A 21,429-nucleotide genomic window follows, 5' to 3' on the forward strand; every position below is an offset into this window, starting at 1 on the left:
GTAAGCAGGGAACCATCCCTGGGAAGGCCAGGCTGATTTACCTAGGGGTTCAAGGTCCTGCAGCATTCCTTTCCCACTTGTCAGGAAAGGGTGGGGCAGAGCCTCCTGGACGCAATGTTGAGGGTGGCTGAACCTGTGTGGGGCTGTCCTGAACGAAGCTTTTTTTTTTTTTCAAAAAGTGGTGCATTTGGTGTCCAAGTACACTGCTTTGTAGACACGGGTCAGAGGTGGACATAATGCTGCACTGGTGTTTCTGTGAGAGTCAGTAGGGCTTAAACTGTGTCCCTGTGGTTGGTGACATTTGATATTTGCGGTTCTGATTATTTGTGTGACCCCCATGAGTCCGCAGTCTGTAATCTATAATTTTCTGAGGGGTATCCATTGCAAAAGCTGAGGTCTCAAAACCTTTAGTATACAAGTCATGCACCACATAATGACAACGGAGGACCACATTATATGACAGTGGTCCTGTGCACAAATACTTATCATTGTGTTAGTTGCCTACAATATTCGTACTGTAACATGCAGTACAGGTTTGTAGCTTAAGAACAACAAGCTGTACCATATAGCCTAGGTGCGTAGTACACCTTACCATGTAGGTTTGTGAAAGTTTATCCTATGATGCTCACACAAGGACCCAATTGCCAAAGATATATTTCTCAGAATGTATCCCTGTTAAGTGACTCATGACTGGTGCTTTATTTCATTTTGTGGGGAAACTATGCACATATTATGTACATTGGCAGACATAGCTCCTAAGTGTCCAATTCTACAGGCTTCCCTGGTAGATCAGAGTCTAGCTAGGAAGACAGTGCTTCCTGAGACCCTCAGGGCTGTCTCAGACAGCTAGCAAACATTAAAGCTACTGCACTAGGTGTCCTAGGGAGCAAGTCCACAGATAAAGGACAGGGATGGGAAGGGAGTGGTGATCCGGACTGGGGTAGTCATAGAGGAGTCTCCAAATTGATGTTTTTATTAAGTGACAGTCTCCATGAGTTGGGAAGGAAAGAAGAAATTCTGACCGTTTTTGAGGACCTTATGAATATGCCAGGCATTGTGCTAAATAAAAGAAATGGCAATAATGATGGCATCAAAGGAAAAGATGTATTTGAGAAATGCCCCATGGCCCAGTGTGTTTGGAGCTAAGTGGAGACAAGTCCAGAGGATGAGACTGGGACCAGACGATGGGACCTGGTCCCATTTGTACATTCACTGCCCACCACTCGCTGAAGGTAAATGACACTATTTGCATTGGTGGAGCTCTCAGAGAATCTACGTGACAGCAGTATAGAGATGGCAGAGAGGGCAGAAGACGTCGAGCAGCTCATGCTACCATCTCCCCTCTCTTGAACAGGCCTCACTCAACAGCTCATCTCTTGTCTTTGCCCCTTGCTTCGCTATCTCACAACTGCCCAGATCTTCCTTGTCTGTCAGCTACTCTGCCTGCTCTTTCACTGTTGGGGTTTCCTTGGGCTCTATAATCAATCTCTGCTAGTCCTAACACATGTTCTCTGCATAGTCACATCTGTTTTAGTGGCTTTAACTGTTGTCTGAATCAGAGGTTCTTAACCTAGGCTCCATGATTCATGGATGGGCTTCTGGGGGTCCGTTTGTTCTCTGAAATTGTATGCAGCATTGGGAGTGGTGTGTAGTTTTCCCAGGAGCAAGGTCTGTAGCTTTCAACAGATTTTCAAAGGGGCTTTTATCCTTAACAATGTTACAACTATTCATCCTGAATTTCCAGATTTTCATTTTCAACTAGAGTAGATACAGCTCCTCAAGTTTCTTTAATCCGGGTTGCCTATGCAAAGTCTCTATTTTTCAGATTGTTATTGATGGATAATTTGAAAAACAAAAAATAAAGATCAAGTGTAATCAGCTTTACATAGACCACCAATCTTAAAATCTTAAAAAGATTTTAAATAGTCACTTATTCTTATCAGAGAGACAGCTTTACAGAAACAACTAGCGTCCCTCCTCCCTCCCATCTGAGTTTGGGGGGGTACCCTGACAGATGTTTTCCTTTGCATTTGCATACTAAGTTTGTTCCTTGCTCTGTTTTTACGTAAATGCTATCATACTGTTCTGCAGCTTGCTTTATTTGCCCAACAATATGCCTTGAAATTCTTTCCATGCCAGAACAAGGGACAGATCCACATACATTTGTTTTTTGTTTTTGATTTATTTACATTTTCTCTCTCTCTCTCTCTTTTTAAATAGCGATGGGGGTCTCATTATGTTGCCTGTGTTGATCTTGAACTCCTGGGCTCAAGCCGTCCTCCTGTCTCGGCCTCCCAAATTGCTGGAATTGCAAGCACATTACACAGTGCCCAGTCTACCTACATTTTGACAGACATGTAATATTCCATGGCATGGTTACATTATTCAGTTAAGGATGTTCCTGGTTTTCTCTAAGATAATCTGTGTCTCACTCTGGACATATAGAGTACATGCAAAGACTTGGACTGCATGAGCGGAGGGCCTGCTTTTGTTTTTTGTTCTTCCTGCCTGTTGTAACTTGTTGCTGCCAAATGATCCTCTTAAATGATTGTACCACCTTCCCTGCCACCACCAGATTTTGAGGATTCTCTGTACCTCCCAACACATGATGACATCATACATGAAAAGTTTTGCCTGTCTGATGGAATAATTGAGTCAAGAAATAGGATGCTAATGGCATCTTCACTTACGCGGTCTTTAAAGACAGAAACTTCATGCCTGACCCCTGTATTCCCTTAGAAAGATTCAGTTCTTTTCTTTGATCCAGTGGGTAACAGCAAGTGAGTAACAGTGGATCTCCATAAGTAAACTCTCACTCCTCAGCTTTTTGTTTTAGGAAATATAGTCCCTGTCTGGCCAGGAGAAATGGAGTTAGACCTGCCCTAGAAGGCAGGAGCTCGGGCAGAGAATGGGTGGAAGGACCTGTGGGTTCTGAGTGGCGGTATGGAGAATGCTTGGCTGTATAGAGGTGGGACTCATGGTAGTAGATGAGGTGACTGATTGAAACCCAGGAATGTGTAACTAATTGGGGTAGAGGAGAAGCCATTACTGGATGACAAACCCAAGGCCAGTTGTTCCTCTGTGGACTGAGTCCTTACCTGAGGAGGGAGGGCACACACACCTTGGCCTTTTCCTGCCCTTCTTCTTCCCCCTTCCTCCTCCCTCTCCACCATCCTCTCCTTCCCCACCTCCTTCTTCCCCTCCTCCCTTCTCTCTTCCTTCTCCGTTCTTCCCCTCCACTCTTCTTTCCTCTCCCCCACTCCTGTCTCCTCCCCTGTGACCCCCTCAGGTCCTTTCCCCAGCCCACTGTTCCTTTACACATCAGCTGGAGACCTCATCCACCCTCCTGGCTGCTCCTCTCAGGATCATCTTGGCCCCTGGGAATTCTCAAGGACTCATCTACCTTGGTAGCTGAAAGCACCCTCATTAACATCCATTGGCTGTCAAAAGTACCTGACTTTACTTTTAACCTTTTGTCTATGCTGTCCAGGAAGGTTCTCTCCCACCACTGTCATTTTGTGGGAAGGAAAGGGCTCAGCTTTCCCATTGGAGGCCCGGCCTGGTCTGAATGGGCCAGGCCACAGCCCCAGAATTCACAGGCCTTCTACACTGGGTGAAAGATGGGTCCTCTGGCCACACTGGGGGAAGGGGAGAGGGGGCCCCGTAAACCACACTTTGAAGAGGAAGCATTAAAGAACTCAAACAAGATGTATCTTTGCTCTTGGGAGAAGTCCAGCAGGACCCTTATCTTGCTCAGTAGCTGCTGAGACTTCTACAGAAGGGACCTAGCTTTGCCAGCAGGACTGAGACTTTGTATTGGCTCTCTGCTCACGGATGTGGGACTGCCCAAAAAGCCAGCAGCCACTCAGAATGTTCCCTACACTGGACATATGGGAGAACTAGCAGGGGTAGAAAAGGCCAGAAGTGTCCCTGGTTCTTTAGGACAGCTCTCGAAACTTCACTCACCTGCCCATGGGTGGCAGAGTACACCAGGACTTCATGGGATGCAACAGCCATGCCATTGTCCTCTCCATGGGGATGGACTGAAGGACCCACCTCAGCTCAGGGCAGGGCCTCTCACCCAGAACCACAAGTGGCAGGGACTTTCCAGTCCTAGGGAATGTTCTTTTAAATTTAGATCCTGCCCACCTCCAACAAGTGTGTTGTCAGGGCCTATTCTAAATGCTGTTACATATATTAAGTTATTTAATCTTCACAGCAACCTATTCAATAAGTACTGTTATTTCTATTATAGAGAGGAGGGCTCCTAGGCCTGGCTAAGCAGTTTAAGATAAAATGCAAAATGACCCAATTCAGGATAATTATAGTTGGTTTAAATTTGGTTGCTGAGGCACAAACAAAAGTGTTGGATTCTGTAGTTTTTGTTGTGATCACAGAGCACATGCGGTATCTTCCAGAACCCTTTGATAAAGCTGAAGTAAGGATGGAAGGATGGGCTCACATGGCCCACATGAGTTAGAAGCTGTGTTGACAGAGTAGACAATACCTTCAATTATGGCTTAACAAAAAATGCCTGAAAATGGAATAACTTAGAAGGAGCTCTTCCTTTAAAGGATTCAATGCCGGGTGCAGTGGCTTATGCCTGTAATCCCAGCACTTTGGGAGGCTGAGGCAGAAGATGGCTTGAGCCCAGGAATTTGAGGCAGCAGTGAGCCATAATCACACCACTGCACTCAAGCCTGGGCAACACAATGAGACACTGTCTCCCTGTCTTTAAAATAAAGAGAGACCTACGTGTATGCTAGGAGCATCCTTCTCACTGTAGGTCAGATGTGGTCGTTCTGTTTTAAATTTGCTGAATTGTGACTTTCTTCTTTTCTTTTTCTTTTTTTTTTTTGAGGCAGGGTCTCACTCTGGCTCCCAGGCTGGAGTGCAGTGGTGCGATCTCGGCTCACTGCAACCTCCGCCTCCCGGGTTCAAGTGATTCTCCTGCGTCAGCCTCCTGAGTAGCTGGGATTACAGGCGTGCACCACCACACCTGGCTAATTTTTGTATTTTTAGTAGAGATGGGGTTTCACCATGTTGCCCGGCTTGGTCTCGAGCCCCTGACCTCAAGTGATCCGCCTGCCTTGGCCTCCCCAAAGTGCTGGAATTACAGGCATGAGCCACTGCGCCCAGCTGACTCTTTTTTTTCTTTCTTTCTTTTTGAGAGAGAGTTTTGCTCAGTTCCCCAGGCTGGAGTGCAATGGCACCAACATGACTCGCTGCAGCCTCAATCTGCTGCGCTCAAGTATTCCTCCTGCCTCAGCCTCCTGAGTAGCTGAGACTACAGGCGCATGCCACCACACCTGGTTATTGCGGATTTTAAGAAACTTTTTTGTAGAGACAGGGTCTAGTTATATTGCCCAGGCTGTTCTTGAAATCCTGGGCTCCAGCGATCCTCCCATCAGAGCCTCCCAAAGTGCTGAGATTATAGGTGTGAACCACCACACTTAGCCCATTGTGACTTTTTTTAAGTCTCCAATACTTTCTTTTAGGGCATTAAAAACTTAATCTTAGATCTAGTTGGTATTCATTTGGGTGAATGAAGTGGTAGGGACCTACCTTAATTTTTTTTCCAGGTTTTTATGATTGAATAAGTTCCAGATACTCAAAGCCACCTAGATCAGTGATGAAATTTTTGACTGCATTTGGGCCTATTTCTGGGATGTCCTTTTACTGATTTCTCTGTATATTCATGAACAACCTTAAATTATTTTAGACTATTTAATTATTATGTTCTATTATCTGGGAAGTTTTGTCCTTCACTGTTCTTTCTCAAAATTTTCCTGATTGTTATTTCATAAATATTTTTTCACAGAATCAACTGGTTTTGAACCTCAATTTACTTATAGGTTAATTTAGAGACAATTGACTTTTAAAATTATATTAAAGGCCAGGCATGGTAGCTCATGCTTATAATCCTGGCATTTTGGGGGGCTGAGTAAGATGGATCACATGATCCTAGGATTTGAGATTGGCCTGAGCAACACAGTGAGATCTCAACTCTAAAAAAATAAAAATAAAAAATTAAGCCTTTCTGTCCAAGACAGAATACACCTTTAAAAATTTTTTCATTTTATATATGTAAATATAAATATTTATGTTTATATTATAAGGCATATATTACAAATATATATTCTATATAAATATATAATATATTAATTATAATATGTAATATTAAATATATTTATATTATATATAATATATAAACAATATATATATTTGTTTATATATTATATATTTATATATTACATATAATTATATTTATAATTATGTTATAATTATATATATTTAATATATAATATATATTTAATATATAATATATTTACATATTATATATAACTATAATATATAGTTGTGTATTATATATAATATATAGTTAATATAATATATAGTTACATTTGTTTATATATTATATATAAATATATTTATATAAATATATATATTTTTTGAGATGGAGTCTCACTCTGTTGCTAGGCTGGAGTGCAGTGGTGTAGTCTTGGCTCACTGCAACCTCCGCCTCCCGGGTTCAAGTGATTCTCCTGCCTCAGACTCCCAAGTAGCTAGGATTACAGGCGTGCGCCACCAGGCCTGGCTAATTTTCGTACTTTTAGTAGAAATGGGGTTTCGCCACATTGGCCAGGCTGGTCTTGAACTCCTAACTTCAGGTGATTTGCCTGCCTCGGCCTCCCAAGGCCTGGGATTATAGGCATGAGCCACCACACCCAGCCTGTTTTGTTTTTTTTTTTTCACTCTTTCCTCTCTGAAAACCCAGAAATAGATTTTTTTTTAATTAAAACAATTTTAATTTTTTTTTTTTTTTTTTGAGACAGGATCTTCTTGCTCTGTTACCCAGGCTGCAGTGTACTGCAGCCTCAAACTCCTGGGCTCAAGCGATCCACCTCAGCCTCCTGAATAACTGGAAATTAAGGCACATGCTGCCAGACCCAGTTAATTTTTAAATTTTCTGTGGAGTTGGGGTTTCACTGTGTTGCTCAGGCTGGTCTTGAACTTCTGGCTTGGAACTCCTGACTTCAAGTGATACTCTCACCTTGGCCTCCCAAAGTCCTGGGATTATTGGCATAAGCCACTGTGCCCAGCCCTTTTCAGTTCTTCAAGTCTTACTCAGATTCAATATTTTAAAATTCTTCTCATATAGGTGTTGCACATTTATAACATATATTATTTTTCTTGTTGCTACTATAAATCGGAGCTCTCTCCTTCCATATTTCTAACCCATTTGTATAATAGGAAGGCAGTTATTTATTTTAACTTTATATGTCCCCAGCTTACTGAATTCTCTCATTGTTTATGATAGTTTTCACGTTGATCTCTTGGGTTTTCCAGGTCTACCTGCACCATCATTTCTTTGCATTATGGAGAAAATGCAAGTTGATTCTGTGTGTGTTGTGAGTACACTGTGTTGTCAGGTGGAGGTTGTAGAGCATGTATCTTTAGGGAAATTGCTGACAGTAGTCTCTCCTGTACATGGTGAAGGATTGCCTTTCTTAGCTCTCCAAACCCCTTTCAGCTCATGTGCCTGCTTAGCATATCCAAGGGTAGGTAGGGGTCTTGGGCCAGTCTGTCAGTGCCAATTTGCTTACAATCCCCTCAAGTCTTGCTCTACCCACAGACCTCCCTATCTAAGATGGGAGCAACTGATTGAACCTGGAAAACTTGAACTTACTTTGGCTTGTGTCTGTAGACATATTGTCCAGTCTGTTGCAGTCCTTCACAGATGCTTTTGAGAGTCCAGCCACATGCCATTGCTGCTGGTGCTATTGCCCAGGTTGAGCCTTTGTTGTTGTTGTTGTTTTCCTGAATATAAGGCTAGATAATTGAGCTTTTGTTATGTCTCGTCTATTCTCAGCCTGGCAGCCAGTAACATAGACAGGCCTGTCACCCTGCACCCAGGGCGCTTTCATGGCTACCCCATCCTCTAGAATAAGAAAAGCCAGAACCTTTTTTTAAAAAATCTTTTTTATTTTTATTTTTTTTTCTCCTCCTCTTCCTCCCCAAAGCCTTACTCTTTTGTGGCCTGTAAAGTCTTCTCTAGCTTCTCCTGCTGCCTTCCCCTACTCACTGATCACTCTCTTGCTCAAGCCACTCGGGCCTCCCTGTCAGTCCCTGGGTACGTTAGGGCTTTTGCCCTTGCTATGCCTGCAGCTGTCTTCCCCTGGTAGTCATATAGCTCCTGCCTTCACCTCCTTCCAAACCAGTACTAACAGGGCCCTTTTTCCAGCTGACCTGCTCTGCCCTCCCCACCACCATTCTCAGCACACCTGACCTTGGCCTGTGCCTTGTTTTCTCTGTAGCACTTAACATCTTCTAGCACAGCCTTTAAAAATGTTTTATTTATTTATTTATTTTGAGACGGAGTCTCATTCTGTTGCCCAGGTTGGAGTTCAGTGACAGGATCACGGCTCACTGCAGCCTCAACCTCCTGTACTCAAGTGATCCTCCCACCTCAGCCTCCCAGTAGCTGGGGCTACAAGTCCTACACTTCTTATATATAGGGGATAGTGTTGATTACCAATATCCCCTTGCCTTGTTGAATTGTAAACCAAGAACAGAACCTTTGTGTTCTCATTAATGTATCCTAAATTCCTAGAAAGGTTCCTAGCAATAAATATGTGGATAAATCCAAGAGAATAAATATGTGGATAAATCTACAATAAATAATAAGTCCACAATAAATATGTAGATAAATCCAAGATAACTTTGCTTAAGATGTATGTACGTCTCTTTGGATCCTTGTAACACATCTGAGGTATATGTGTCAGGGGTGATCAGCTTCATTTTATAGATTAGCATATGTGTGTTTATAGTGTTTTTTGTTTAGTGTTTGTGCAGTGAGTGTTCCCCTCTCTCTCCAACCTAATGGTAATGTAAGCTCTTGGAGGATTAAAGCTGTGTTTTAAAGCCCTGTTTTCCGTTGTATGGGGAACCTCACACAGTACTAACCTTTCTGTCTTCTAGCTTTTTGACACTATAGTATGTAATAAATTGTAGTTAACTATATTCACCCTACAGAATTGCAAAGCACCAGAACTCATTCCTCCTATCCTATCTAGCAGTATTTTGTATCTTTTTTTTTTTTTTTTTTTTTTTTTGAGACAGAGTCTCGCTCTGTCACCTAGGCTGGAGTGCCGTGGTGCAATCTCGCTCCCTGCAATCTCCGCCTCCCGAGTTCAAGCAGTTCTGCCTCGGCCTCCTAAGTAGGTGGGGTTACAGGTGTGTGCCACCATGCCCAGCTAATTTTTGTATTTTTAGCAGAGACGGGGTTTCACCATGTTGGTCAGGCTGGTCTCAAACTCCTGACCTCGTGATCCGCCTGCCTCAGCCTCCCAAAGTGCTGGGATTACAGGTGTGAGCCACCACACCCAGTGTAATTTTGTATCTTAACCAACCTCTCCCTATCCTCCCCTCTCCCATGCATTCCAGTCTCTAATGACCACAATTCTACTCTATACTTTCCTTCACTCAATTTTTTTCTTAGCTCCCACATATGAATGAGAACATGCAATATTTGTCTTTTTGTTCCTGACTTAAGGTTCTCCAGGCTCGTCTGTGTTGCCACACAGGATATGATTCCATTCTTTTTTATGGCCGAATAGTGTTTCTGTACATCTATACCACATGCTCTTTATCAGTTTGTATGTTGATAGACAGTTACATTGGTTCCCTATCTTGGCTATTATGAATAGTGCTATATTAAACATGGGTGCAGATATTCCTTTGACATACAAATTTCCTTTCCTTTGGACAAATAGTATAGTAGTGGGATTGCTGAATCACATGCTAGTTTTTTTTTTAGTTTTTGAGAAACCTCCATAGAGGTTTTCCATAAAGGTTGTACTAATTTACATTCCCACAGTGTATAAGAATTTTCTTTACTCCACATTCTTACCAGCATTGATTTTGTTTATTTGTTTGTTTGTTTTTTGAGACAGAGTCTCGCCCTGTCATCCAGGCTGGAGTACAGTGCCATGATCTCACCTCACTGCAACCTCTGCCTCCTGGGTTCAAGTGATTCTCTTGCCTCAGCCACCTGAGTGGCTGGGACTACAGGTGTGCGCCACCACGCCCAGCTAATTTTTATATTTTTAGTAGAGACAGGGTTTTGCCATGCCAGCAAAGCTGGTCTTGAACTCCTGGACTCACAATCCACCCACCAGTACTTGGCCTCCGGAAGTATTGAGATTGCAGGGTTTTTTTAATAATAGCCACTCTAACTGGAATATCATATCTTTTTTTATGATTTTGATTTACATTTCCTTGTTGATTAGGGATGTTGAGCATTTTTTTTGTTTATTTCTTGGCCATATATATGTCTTTTGAGAGATGCATGTTTGATCCTTTGCCTACTTTTTAGTCAAATTATTATTTTTTTGCTATTGAATTGAGTTCCTTGTGTATTCTAGATATCAGTCCTTATTAGATGAATAATGTACAAATATTTTCCCCCATTCTACAGGTTGTCTCTTCACTCTGTTGGCTGTTTCCTTTGCTGTGCAGAAGCCTTTTAGTTTGACATAGTCCGTTTGTCTGTGTTTTTTTGTTTAAATTTGAGACAGAGTCTTGCTTACTCAGCCTCAACCTTCTGGCCTCAAGCAGTTTCCCCACCTCAGCCTCTCAAGTAGCTGGGACCACAGATATGAGCCACCATGGTTGGCTGAATTTTCCAATTTTTTGTAGAAATGAAGTCTTTCTCTGTTGCCTAGGCTTGTTCTCAAACTCCTAGCTCAAGCAATCCTCCTGCCTCAGCCTTCCAAAGTGCCATAATTATAGGCATGAGCCACCAAGCCCAGTCCCAGAGTTCTCATTATTGATTTCTAGTTTTATTCCCTTGTGATCTGAGAAGACACTTGATATGATTTTGATTTTTTTTTTTTTTTTTTTTTTTGAGACGGAGTCTCGCTCTGTTGCCCAGGCTGGAGTGCAGTGGCCGGATCTCAGCTCACTGCAAGCTCTGCCTCCCAGGTTTATGCCATTCTCCTGCCTCAGCCTCCTGAGTACCTGGGACTACAGGCGCCTGCCACCTCACCCAGCTAGTTTTTTGTATTTTTAGTAGAGACGGGGTTTCACCGTGTTAGCCAGGATGGTCTCGATCTCCTGACCTCGTGATCCGCCCGTCTCGGCCTCCCAAAGTGCTGGGATTACAGGCTTGAGCCACCGCGCCCGGCCAATATGATTTTGATTTTTAAAAAATTTGTTGGCCTGGCACAGTGGCTCATGCCTGTAATCACAGCATTTTGGGAGACCGAGACAGGTAGATTGTTTGAGTCCAGGAGTTTGAGACCAGCCTGGGCAACATGGCAAAACCCTATCTCTTTAAAAAAAAAAAAAAAAATTAGCTGGGCATGGTGGCATGCACCTGTAGTTAGTTCCAGCTACTCGGGAGGCTTAGGTGGGAGGGTTGCTTGAGTCCTGGTGGTGGAGGTTGCAGTGAGCTCAGATGGTACTACTGCACATCAGCCTGGGCAACAGAATGACAGTGTCTCAAAAAATTAAAATTTAAAAATTTAGTTGATTTGTTTTGTGGCCACTACATGGGTCTATCCTGGAGAGTGTTCTGTGTGCTGGTGAGAAGAATGTATATTTTGAAGCTTCTGGATGAAATGTTCTGTAAATGTCTGGGTCTATTTGGTCTATAGTACAGTTAAGTCTGATGTTGCTTTGTTGATTTTCTGTCTAGATGATTTGCAATGCTGAAAATGGGTATTGAATTCTCCAGCTATTATTGTATTGGCATTTCTCTCTTTAGCTCTAATATTTGTTTTATATATCTGGGTGCTACAGTATTAGATGCATATATATTTACAATTGTTATATCCTCTTGCTGAATTGATCCCTTTATCATTATATAATGACCTTCTTTGTCTTTGTTTTTTCATGTGAAGTCTATTTTGTCTGATACAAGTATCGCTAATCCTGCATACTTTTGGTTTCCATTTGCATGGAATATTTTTTTTTTCGTCCCTTTACTTTCTTTTCTTTTTGTGTGAGATGGAGTCTCACTGTGTCTACCAGGCTGGAGAGCAGTGGTGTGATCTCAGCTTAGTACAACCTCCGCCTCCTGGGTTCAAGCGATTCTCCTCCCTCAGCCTCCCAAGTAGCTGAGATTACAGGAGTGTGCCACCACGCCCAGCTAATTTTCGTATTTTTAGTAGAGATGGGGTTTCACCATGTTGGCCAGGCTGGTCTTGAACTCCTGACCTCAAGTGATCCTCCTACCTTGGCCTCCCAAAGTGCTGGAATTATAGGCATGAGCCACTGCACCCAGCCTTTTTGTCCTTTTACTTTCAGTCTGTATGTGTCTTTATAGGTGAAGTGAGTTTCTTATAGACAACATAGAGTTGGGTCTCATTTTAATCCATTTAGTTGGAGCACAATGGTACAGTCACTGCCTACAGTACCCTGGATGTCCCAGGCTCAAACAATCCTCCCACCTCAGCCTCCTGAGTAGCTGGGACTACAGGTGTATGCACCACGCCCAGCTAATTGTTTTATTTTATTTTACTTTAAAAAAATACATATTTTTTTCAAGACAGAATCATGCTCTATCTCCTAGGCTCAAGTGCAACAGTCCAGTCCAGTCATGGCTCACTGCAGTCTTGACCTTCCAGGGCTCAGGTGATCCTCTCACCTCAGCCTCCTGAGTAGCTGGGACTACAGGTACCTGCCTGCCACCACACCTGGCTTTTTTATTATTATTTTTGGAGAGACGACATCTTACTATGTTGTCCAGGCCACTCTCAAACTCCTGGAATGAAGGGATCCTCCCACATTGGCCTCCCAAAGTGCTGGGATTATAGGTATGAACTATCATACTGAGCTTTATTTTATTTTTTTGTAGAGATAGGGGCCTCGTTCACTTGCCCAGGCTGGAATGCCCGGTTTTACTTTCCTGTTTTTTCATGGTGGCAGATACCATTTGTTTGCTTTCAGATATAACATTCCCTTAAACACTTCTTGTAGGGTGAGTCTAGTGGTGATGCATTCCCTTAGTTTTTACTTGTCTGGGAAACACTTTATTTCTCCTTTTCTTCTCCAGGGAGTTTTAATTTTTCCTAAACATGTGGTCACTCTCTAGAGGTGGGATACCCCACCCCATTTTTGGCTTAGATCTTCTTGTGTGTTGAATTGTGCCCCCTAGAAGGAATGTTGAAGTCCTAACCCCCAGTGCGGTGGTTGTGATCTTTTTTGGAGATAGGGTGTGATTTCTAAAAAATTATATGTGATTAGTTAAAATGAGTTCACAGTGGATTAGGGTGGGTTCACATGTAATAAGACTAATATTCTTACAAGAAATGGAAAAGAGACCCAGACGGAAGAAAGCCACGTGAAGACAGAGGTGGAAGCTGGTGTAGCTGTCAAGCCACACATACACTGTATTAGTTTCCTGTGGTTCCTGTCAAAGGAACCACAAACTGGTGAGTTAAAAAAAAAAAAAAAATTGGGGGCGGTCGCGGTGGCTCACACCTGTAATCCCAGCACTTTGGGAGGCCGAGGCGGGCAGATCATGAGGTCAGGAGTTCGAGACCAGCCTGACCAACATGATGAAACCCTGTCTCTACTAAAAATACAAAAATTAGCCGGGCGTGGTGGCACATGCCTGTAATCCCAGCTACTCAGGAGGCTGAGGCAGGAGAATTGCTTGAACCCAGAGGCATAGGTTGCAGTGAGCCGAGATCGTGCCACTGCACTCCAGCCTGGGAGACAGAGCAAGACTGTCTCAGGAGGAAAGCCACTGCACTCCAGCCTGGGCGACAGAGCGAGACTCCGAGACTCCGTCTCAAAAAAAAAAAAAACAAAAAACAAAAAGTAGCCAGGTGTGGTAGCGAATGCTGTAATCCCAACTACTTGGATGGCTGAGGCATAAGAATCACAAGTATGAAATTATGTTGCAAGAAAGCAGTAGGCAAGTCAGCAAGAAAGGAGCTGACTGTGAGGAGACAAGGGCTTGCTGTGGATTTTATAGGATGGTGCTTGTGCTGTTTTCTGGAGAGAGCTATGTGCAGTACTGATAACGCCAAGGTTGCAGTGAGCTAATTTGCATTTTTCTATCAGCCGAGGGTCTGAAGTTAGCTGGGTGCAGCAAGATTGTGACTTATTTATGCAGGAGGATTATGTGTCCTGGACCATGAAGAAAGGCAGACTTACAGCTTATGTGCTTTCTCTTTGCTTTCCCTTGGTCCCACCAGCCTGACTCCTTTTCCCTAATTAGGACTCCACATTTAAAAATATATTGTTGATTATAATACAGTGAGTAATTGTACCTGTATTTGTCTAGTGCTCACCTTGTTCAGAATTGTTTTCCTATGCCATCTTGTTTTATGGGCACCATCCAGCAGAGGAACCAATTTTGTTGCTAGAAATTAGTGATTGATGTAGAACAAAACTTGGATTCTGCCCACATGGTTTGCCCTATCTATTCTGGGCATGGATGGATTGTCCAGGGAGTGCCATATTCTGAGGTAGGTCAACAGAAAAACAAAGGTGTGACTTCCCCTAGTTGATAATTTCTTATGTGCTGAACACCCAGGTCTGGTAAATCAGAATCTCCAGGTTTTAGCAAAAAAGCTCCTAAGATCTGCTGGGCAGTTAGAAAAAAAGAAGGAAATGAAAAAGGAAAAATGAGAAGACAAGGAAAGTTAACCCCGCACTGTCTTCTGTGGCTAGACGATCAGCAAGACAGATGGCCTTCACAATGAGCAGTGAACCATCAGCAGACCCGCCGGAAGCAGGATTCAGCCACATGCTGTTTATAGCATGGCTGCCCTGGTGTTGGTCATGGACTTGATTCTTTCTGCCAGACAACAAACCAGCCCCTCCACTGGCTAACTTAGTGAGGAGATGTGGACACCCCGGATCCTGAGGGTGGCGATCAGGTCACCCCTGCCCTGGAGAGATGTCTGTGTGGGGAAGTGCCCAGAGGAGGGAAGGTGAGCAGCTGCTGCAGGTGGCCCCTAGGCAGTGTCTGACACCACACCCTGGGGGCTTGAGGACCTTGGCTATTTCCTGTGTTCTGACTGTATTCTGAATACAAAGAGAATATTTACCTTTTTAAAATTGTTTCCAGTAATAAAAGTAGAATGCTTTTCAGCATTGTGAAGGATATAGGGAAAGGGTCATGATTCTAAGTTAATAGGGAAGTAGGGTGTGTACAGTAAATATGCTAATTAAGGGCCAGGGTGGGCTCCAGAAGAAGAAGATCAAACTAAAGAGCCATTGGTCATCAGGGAGGTTGGGGCATGCAAATGCACTAGTCTTCTACCTGTTAATAGAATGGGCTAGAGCAATGGAAGTAGATTATGAGGAGGAGAGGACAGATTAACATAGGGTATAATTTTCAAACATATGACAGGAAAGCATTTTTATGATACTTTCTTGTATTTTGTGTGTATCTTATTTTTGGAATCAGAAACAAATATATAGTGATATTAGTAATTTTCAAAAACTGCATTGCAGAGAGCTCCCTTACCCCTGAGTAGGGCCGTTGGAAGTGCTGTTCTCTGCCGTCTTGGTCCGACTCCACCTGTTGCACAGACAGGAAACTCAGCAAGGCTTAGAAGCGGGCTGGAGCCCGAGTTGACAGATTGGCTGGTGTTATAATTTTTAAAATTACTGGCTATAGGGTACAGTGGCTCATTATTTTTTGTTGAGATGGGGTTTTGCCATGTTGCCCAGGCTAGTCTTGAACTCCTGGGCTCAAGTAATCCTCTTGCTTTGGCCTCCCAAATGCTGGAATTACAGGCACGAGTCACTACGCCCTGCTCTAAAATGATACTATTTTGACTGCAGTCACTACGCCCTGCTCTAAAATGATACTATTTTGACTGCAGCATCCCCCTCCACATTTCATGTTCTGATGTGAGCAAGAGAGCCTTCTCTTTCTGCCCATGTATTTATTATCCGTGTGGACTCACTAGTTGCTGGTTTTCGATGGTTTTAAATCAGTTACTGTGTTTGTTTGTGCTCACATTGTCCTAGATTTGACCAGGGAGAGTTTCTCAGGCTAGCTCCTGTGACCATCACGTTTTCGAGCATTTCCTTACTTTCTGAAATAAGATGCTCAGGCTCCTCCTGTTCTTTCCTTGCCCCAGCCATCATTCAGGATCTCCAAGGAGTCCATTTTCTTTTAGCATGGAAGGTATTAAAGGGTGCTAGGCATGCCCATTGCCACAACAGTATCTTTGCTTCTTGGCCCTTTCCGTGGACAGTTAGGAAATAGATGCATGTGTACACTCGTATACATACAGAGATATGTGTGCGCACCTACATCTACACACTTACACGCATATGCACATAGGCATGCATATAGAAATCACAGTTCACATGAGTGCCTCCAGTTCCATTGCGCCTCTGCAAGTTCTGCTGTAACTCTCCATTCTGTTTGTATGTTCTTTCTTGAACAGTTAGCCAGCACCCTGGCTCCTGGCAGAATCAATACATTTACTCATTTGCTCATTCCTGTGATACATCTAAAATAGTTTTGTTGTGTTTTTTTTTTTTTTGAGACGGAGTTTTGTTCTTGTCACCCAGGCTGGAGTGCAGTGGGCGATCTCAGCTTACTGCAACTCTGCCTTCTGGGTTCAAGTGATTCTCCTGCCTTAGCCTCCCGAGTAGCTAGGATTACAGGCACCTGCCACCATGCCTGGCTAATTTTTATATTTTTAGTAGAGACAGGGTTTCACCACGTTGGTCAGGCTGGTCTTGAACTCCTGACCTCAAGTAATCCACCCACCTCGGCCTTCCAAAGTGCTGGAATTGCAGGCGTGAGCCACCACGCCGCCTAAAATAGTTTATTCTTAATTAGACTACACTTATCATAGCTACTAAAAATAATTCAGGATCACCCCTTCCAGACCACAGTGTTAACTTCAGATGAACATTCTTCTAGAGTTCTGTATATATACCTGTAGATAAATATACACAATTTTATTAAATTGTAGTCGTACTATGTATACTTTTCTGTAGCCTGACTTTCCCCCAACTAATTAATATAGCATCTTTCCCTAACATCTCATCCAGCATCTTTCTGTCCACAAGAGAAATCCATAGCGTATTTTGTAATGGCTGCAGAATTCGACCATAATTCCGTTATTGCACTTTGATTTTAAAAGGCATCAGTTTTCGCTATTATATATAAAGCTGGCATCAACATCTTTGTAACTAAATCTTAATTATTTCCTTAGGATAGAAGTGGAATTACTGGGCAAAGGGTATGTATATTTTTCTGTCTTTCTGAATGGCTGTATTTGTGCTCTGGCCAGAAGTTTTGGAGAGTGCTGGTTTTCTAGACCAGTGTTTCTCAACTGTGGGTGCACATCAGAATCATTGAGGGCACTTTTAAAAGCAGTGATACCCAGGACCAGCTCCCAGAGATTCTGGTTTCATGGATCTGGGGTGTGACCCAGGGTTTATAGTTTTTAAAAGCTCTCCAAGAGATTTTATATGCGGCCAGTTTGATAGGTGAAAGTGGTATTCCATTATTTTAATTATAATTTTCTTCTGAAATTGTTTCAGGCATTCAGATTTGGGAGAAGTAGCCCCAGAAATAAAAGCATCAGAGAGACGAACAGCTGTGGCCATTGCAGGTAAAGTTGGATGAACTGGATGTGGGCCCACTCTGGAGCTGAAGTACTTCTCCTGTCCCCTTGGGATTCTGGGTTCCAGCCTCTCCCTGGACTTGGGATTGTGCACCTCAAAAATAAATAAGCTTAAGGCTTTTATTTTTCCTTTTACAAGAAGATTCCATCTAAGGGTCTTCTAAGCATTCCTCATATATTCAAAATAGTGTTTTTTGTTTGTTTTTTTATGAGCAACACTTTATTCCAGAAAATGGAGTAAGTGTTCCCAGGATTCAGTTAAATAAGTGATTATGACACAATTTAACAGAAACACATTACCCCAATTTTAGCATAACAGCCATTGTAGGTCATAGTTAAGGTGACTGTATAGTTTATCTTCTAAAGTGGGCACTTCTGAGAGTGAAAGGGATGTAATGTTGGGAAAACAGGTATGAACTGGGATTGTAGTCTTCCTGGTTGTGATCCATACAGGCTGGTTTTTCTTTCTCTGAGGATTTGGGGGTGGGGCTGTAACACCACCCTTTGTAAATTCACCTTTAAGGTACGGTGGCCACACTCCAGATATCTAGTTCTCTTACTAACTCATTTTATTTTGTTTTATATTTTCTTTTATTTTTTGAGACCGAGTTTCGCCTTTGTTGCCCAGGCTGGAATGCAGTGGCGCGATCTCATCTCACTGCAACCTCCACCTTCTGGGTTCAAGTGATTCTCCTGCCTCAGCCTCCCAAGTAGCTGGGATTACAGGCATGTGCCACCACGCACAGCTAATTTTTTGTATTTTTAGTAGAGATGAGTTTCACCATGTTGGCCAGGCTGGTCTCGAACTCCTGACCTCAGGTGATCCGCCTGCCTCAGCCTCCCAAAGTGCCAGGATTACAGGCATGAGCCGTTGTGCCCAGCCAGTAGCTCATTTTAGATATATCTTTCATAAATTACGTTCTTCTTAAAATGAATGTGCTAAAAAATAAACTATGTTTTAACTGCCAAAAAAAAAAAAAAAAGAATGTGTTCTATTGGATATTAATAGAATTATGCAAAAACAAAAATCCACAAAAATATGCAAATAAGTTTTGGTTAATACAGTTTTATTTTAGGCTGGATACAGTGGCTCACACCTGTAATCCCAGTATTTTGGGAGGCCAAGGCAAGAGGATCGCTTGAACCCAGGAGTTTGAGACCAACCTGCGCAACATAGTGAGACCCCGTCTCTATGGAAAAAATCACTATTTTATTCATTCAAACAAATATTTTTTGAGTACTTACCATGTACTAACATTGTTGTGAGCATTGGGATATTGTAGACAATAGTAAATGAAAAGGCTCAAAGCCCTTCATGGAACTTAAATTCTGGAAGGTAGGCACCATGGGGATTATTGGCCAGTTGGTCAAGGCTTATAGCAGAATTGGGATAAAGCAGTAATTGCCCAAAGCCCTTTAGTTTCTCCACGTCTAGAATTATGCTATTCAACACAGTAACCACTAGGCACATTGTTTAAAATTAAACAGAATTAAAACTTCAGCTCTTAAGTACTCTAGCTGTATTTGCTCAGCAGCCTGCATGGTGAGCGGCTGCAGTTTGGACATTGCAGATGGAGAACTTCATCTTGGGAGGTTCCCTTGGAGAGCGTTGTTCTAGACAAATGGGAAAGAAAGCATGGGGATGGGGCGAGGAGAGGGAATGGCCTTATTGGATGCTTATTGTGAGCTAGGTTGTCTTAATTACTTTTAACAATAACCTCTTAGATAGTTATCAATCCCTGTTTCGTTTGAGGAAACCAAGGCACAGAGACACTGGCTCTTCCCCAAACTTTAATATCTCTACTGAATAAACCTTCAGTGGTTATTCTTTATAGCTCTTCTTCTTCATGAGTTATGTGAGTTCCTCTTGAGCGTATGCTTAATTTTAAAGACTTAAAGCAAGGTTTTAAGCCTATAGGATTAAAAACAAGTTGTATTTAAGTATACTATACAGGCCAGGTGCAGTGGCTCATGCCTGTTATCCCAGCACTTTGGGAGGCCGAGGCAGGCAGATCACTTGAGGCCAGGAGTTTGAGACCAGCCTGACCAACGTGATGAAACCCTGTCTCTACTTAAAATACAAAAATTAGCTGGGTGGGATGGTGGGCGCCTGTAGTCTCAACTACTCAGGAGGCTGAGGCAGGAGAATCGCTTGAACCTGGGAGGTGGAGGTTACAGTGAGCCGAGATCGTACCACTGCACTCCAGCGTAGGCGTCTGTCTTAAAAAAAAAAAAAAAAAAAGTATACTATACATTCAGAAAAGTACTCCGAATAATAGCTTTAGAAATATTCACAAACATGAACTTACCTATGCAAGCCAGAAACCAGATGGAGAAGCTGAAGAAAACCCATGCCCCCAAAGGCCCTTTCCAGTCACTTCACCTCTCGTCTGTCATTATCCGGACTTCTAAAAGGATAGGTTAGCTTTGCCTGGTTTATACTTTATGTAGTCACACTATATAATTTATTTATCTTAATTCTGAAGATTCTACTTCATAGCTCATTCTGTTTTTGTCTCACTCCATCACTCAGGCCGGAGTGCAGTGGTGGCCATCGTAGCTCACTGCAGCCTTGACTTCCTGGCCTCAAGGGATTCTCCTGCCTCAGCCTCCCAAGTGGCTAGGACTACAGGTGTGAGCCACTGTACCCAACTAATTTTTTAAAAAACTTTTTGTAGCCGGGCGCGGTGGCTCAAGCCTGTAATCCCAGCACTTTGGGAGGCCGAGACGGGCGGATCACGAGGTCAGGAGATCGAGACCATCCTGGCTAACACGGTGAAACCCCGTCTCTACTAAAAAATACAAAAAACTAGCCGGGCGAAGTGGCGGGCGCCTGTGGTCCCAGCTACTCGGGAGGCTGAGGCAGGAGAATGGCGTGAACCCGGGAGGCGGAGCTTGCAGTGAGCTGAGATCCGGCCACCGCACTCCAGCCTGGGCGACAGAGCCAGACTCAGTCTCAAAAAAAAAAAAAAAAAAAAAAAAAACTTTTTGTAGAGATGAGGGTCTTGCTATTGTGCCTAGGCTGGTCTCGAATTCCTAAACTCAAGCGATCTTCCTGCGTTGTCCTCCCAAATTGCTGTGATTACGGATATGAGCCACCCCACCTGGCCTGAAAATGGTTTTAATTGCCTTACTCGGAGTTCTCCAACAATGGGCTCATAACAGTTCTTCCTGGGCTCACCATGGTGGTAGCGCCTGGCCTATCCTCTGTCCCTGTGTTCCGTGTGAGCCCAGTACTCCCAGAGTCAGAGCTTATCTCATCCTTAGGTCACTTCCCACCCAATGTGAAGTATAGTGGAGACCTTGGCTCATGGAGCTGAGCCCTCACTGGCCCCCCATGTTTGCTGTTTTGTGTCTTTGCCTAGAGCCCTGCTGCCTCCTCTTCCCCCTGCCCCACAATCTGCTGATGGCTGCAGAACATCAGGCTCTCTCCCAGCCCTAGTCAGTGGTTTCCTTAGTTTGGTAACCCTCAGTCTTTGGCTACTTTGTGCATCCTTGACTTCATCCACCTGTTAAATCCACATCAGAGCTATTTCCCACCCCTAACCAAGCAAGGCCCTATTTTCTCTGGGTCTGGAGGTTAGTCCTGACTCCGGCTTAAAACTACTCTCAGAACCACCCCAACCCTATCTCTGGCATCTTTAGACTTTCCCATTCTCTTCTCTAACTATTTTCTCTCCTCATATGGCATTTTGGGTTCCTTGGAGAATTTGTTCTGATGGCTTTTCCTCACTTGAATAATGTAATCTTTGGACTGCTTGGCATTGTGGTTGATGTGTGTGGATCTTGTGCCTTCTCTGATCTTCTCATG

The 21,429-nt window shown here is 43.2% G+C and overlaps 1 protein-coding gene across 10 annotated transcripts in view; it reads left to right on the forward strand.

Annotated features, from left to right (window-relative positions):
* Positions 1 to 21,429, forward strand: part of URGCP (upregulator of cell proliferation) — a 47,879-nt gene that overhangs the window by 18,241 nt on the left and 8,209 nt on the right. For 4 of the 10 annotated variants that reach the window (XM_025378062.1, XM_025378064.1, XM_025378060.1 and 1 more), the window contains exons 2-3: positions 17,205 to 17,231; positions 17,536 to 17,606. The exons of 2 other annotated variants lie outside the window; for them this stretch is intronic. Coding sequence is in view for 2 of the 8 variants with exons in the window: in XM_025378060.1 (XP_025233845.1) it covers positions 17,205 to 17,231; positions 17,536 to 17,606 (98 nt within the window). In the remaining 6 variants the exon portion in view is untranslated. Of the gene's footprint in view, positions 1 to 17,204; positions 17,232 to 17,535; positions 17,607 to 18,116; positions 18,121 to 21,429 lie in introns of all 10 variants that reach the window. 4 more of the 10 variants (XM_025378066.1, XM_025378061.1, XM_025378063.1 and 1 more) reach the window with 3 other exon arrangements.

Source organism: Theropithecus gelada, chromosome 3, assembly GCF_003255815.1.
Source record: "Theropithecus gelada isolate Dixy chromosome 3, Tgel_1.0, whole genome shotgun sequence".
In the NCBI taxonomy this organism is placed as follows: Eukaryota; Metazoa; Chordata; class Mammalia; order Primates; family Cercopithecidae; genus Theropithecus; species Theropithecus gelada.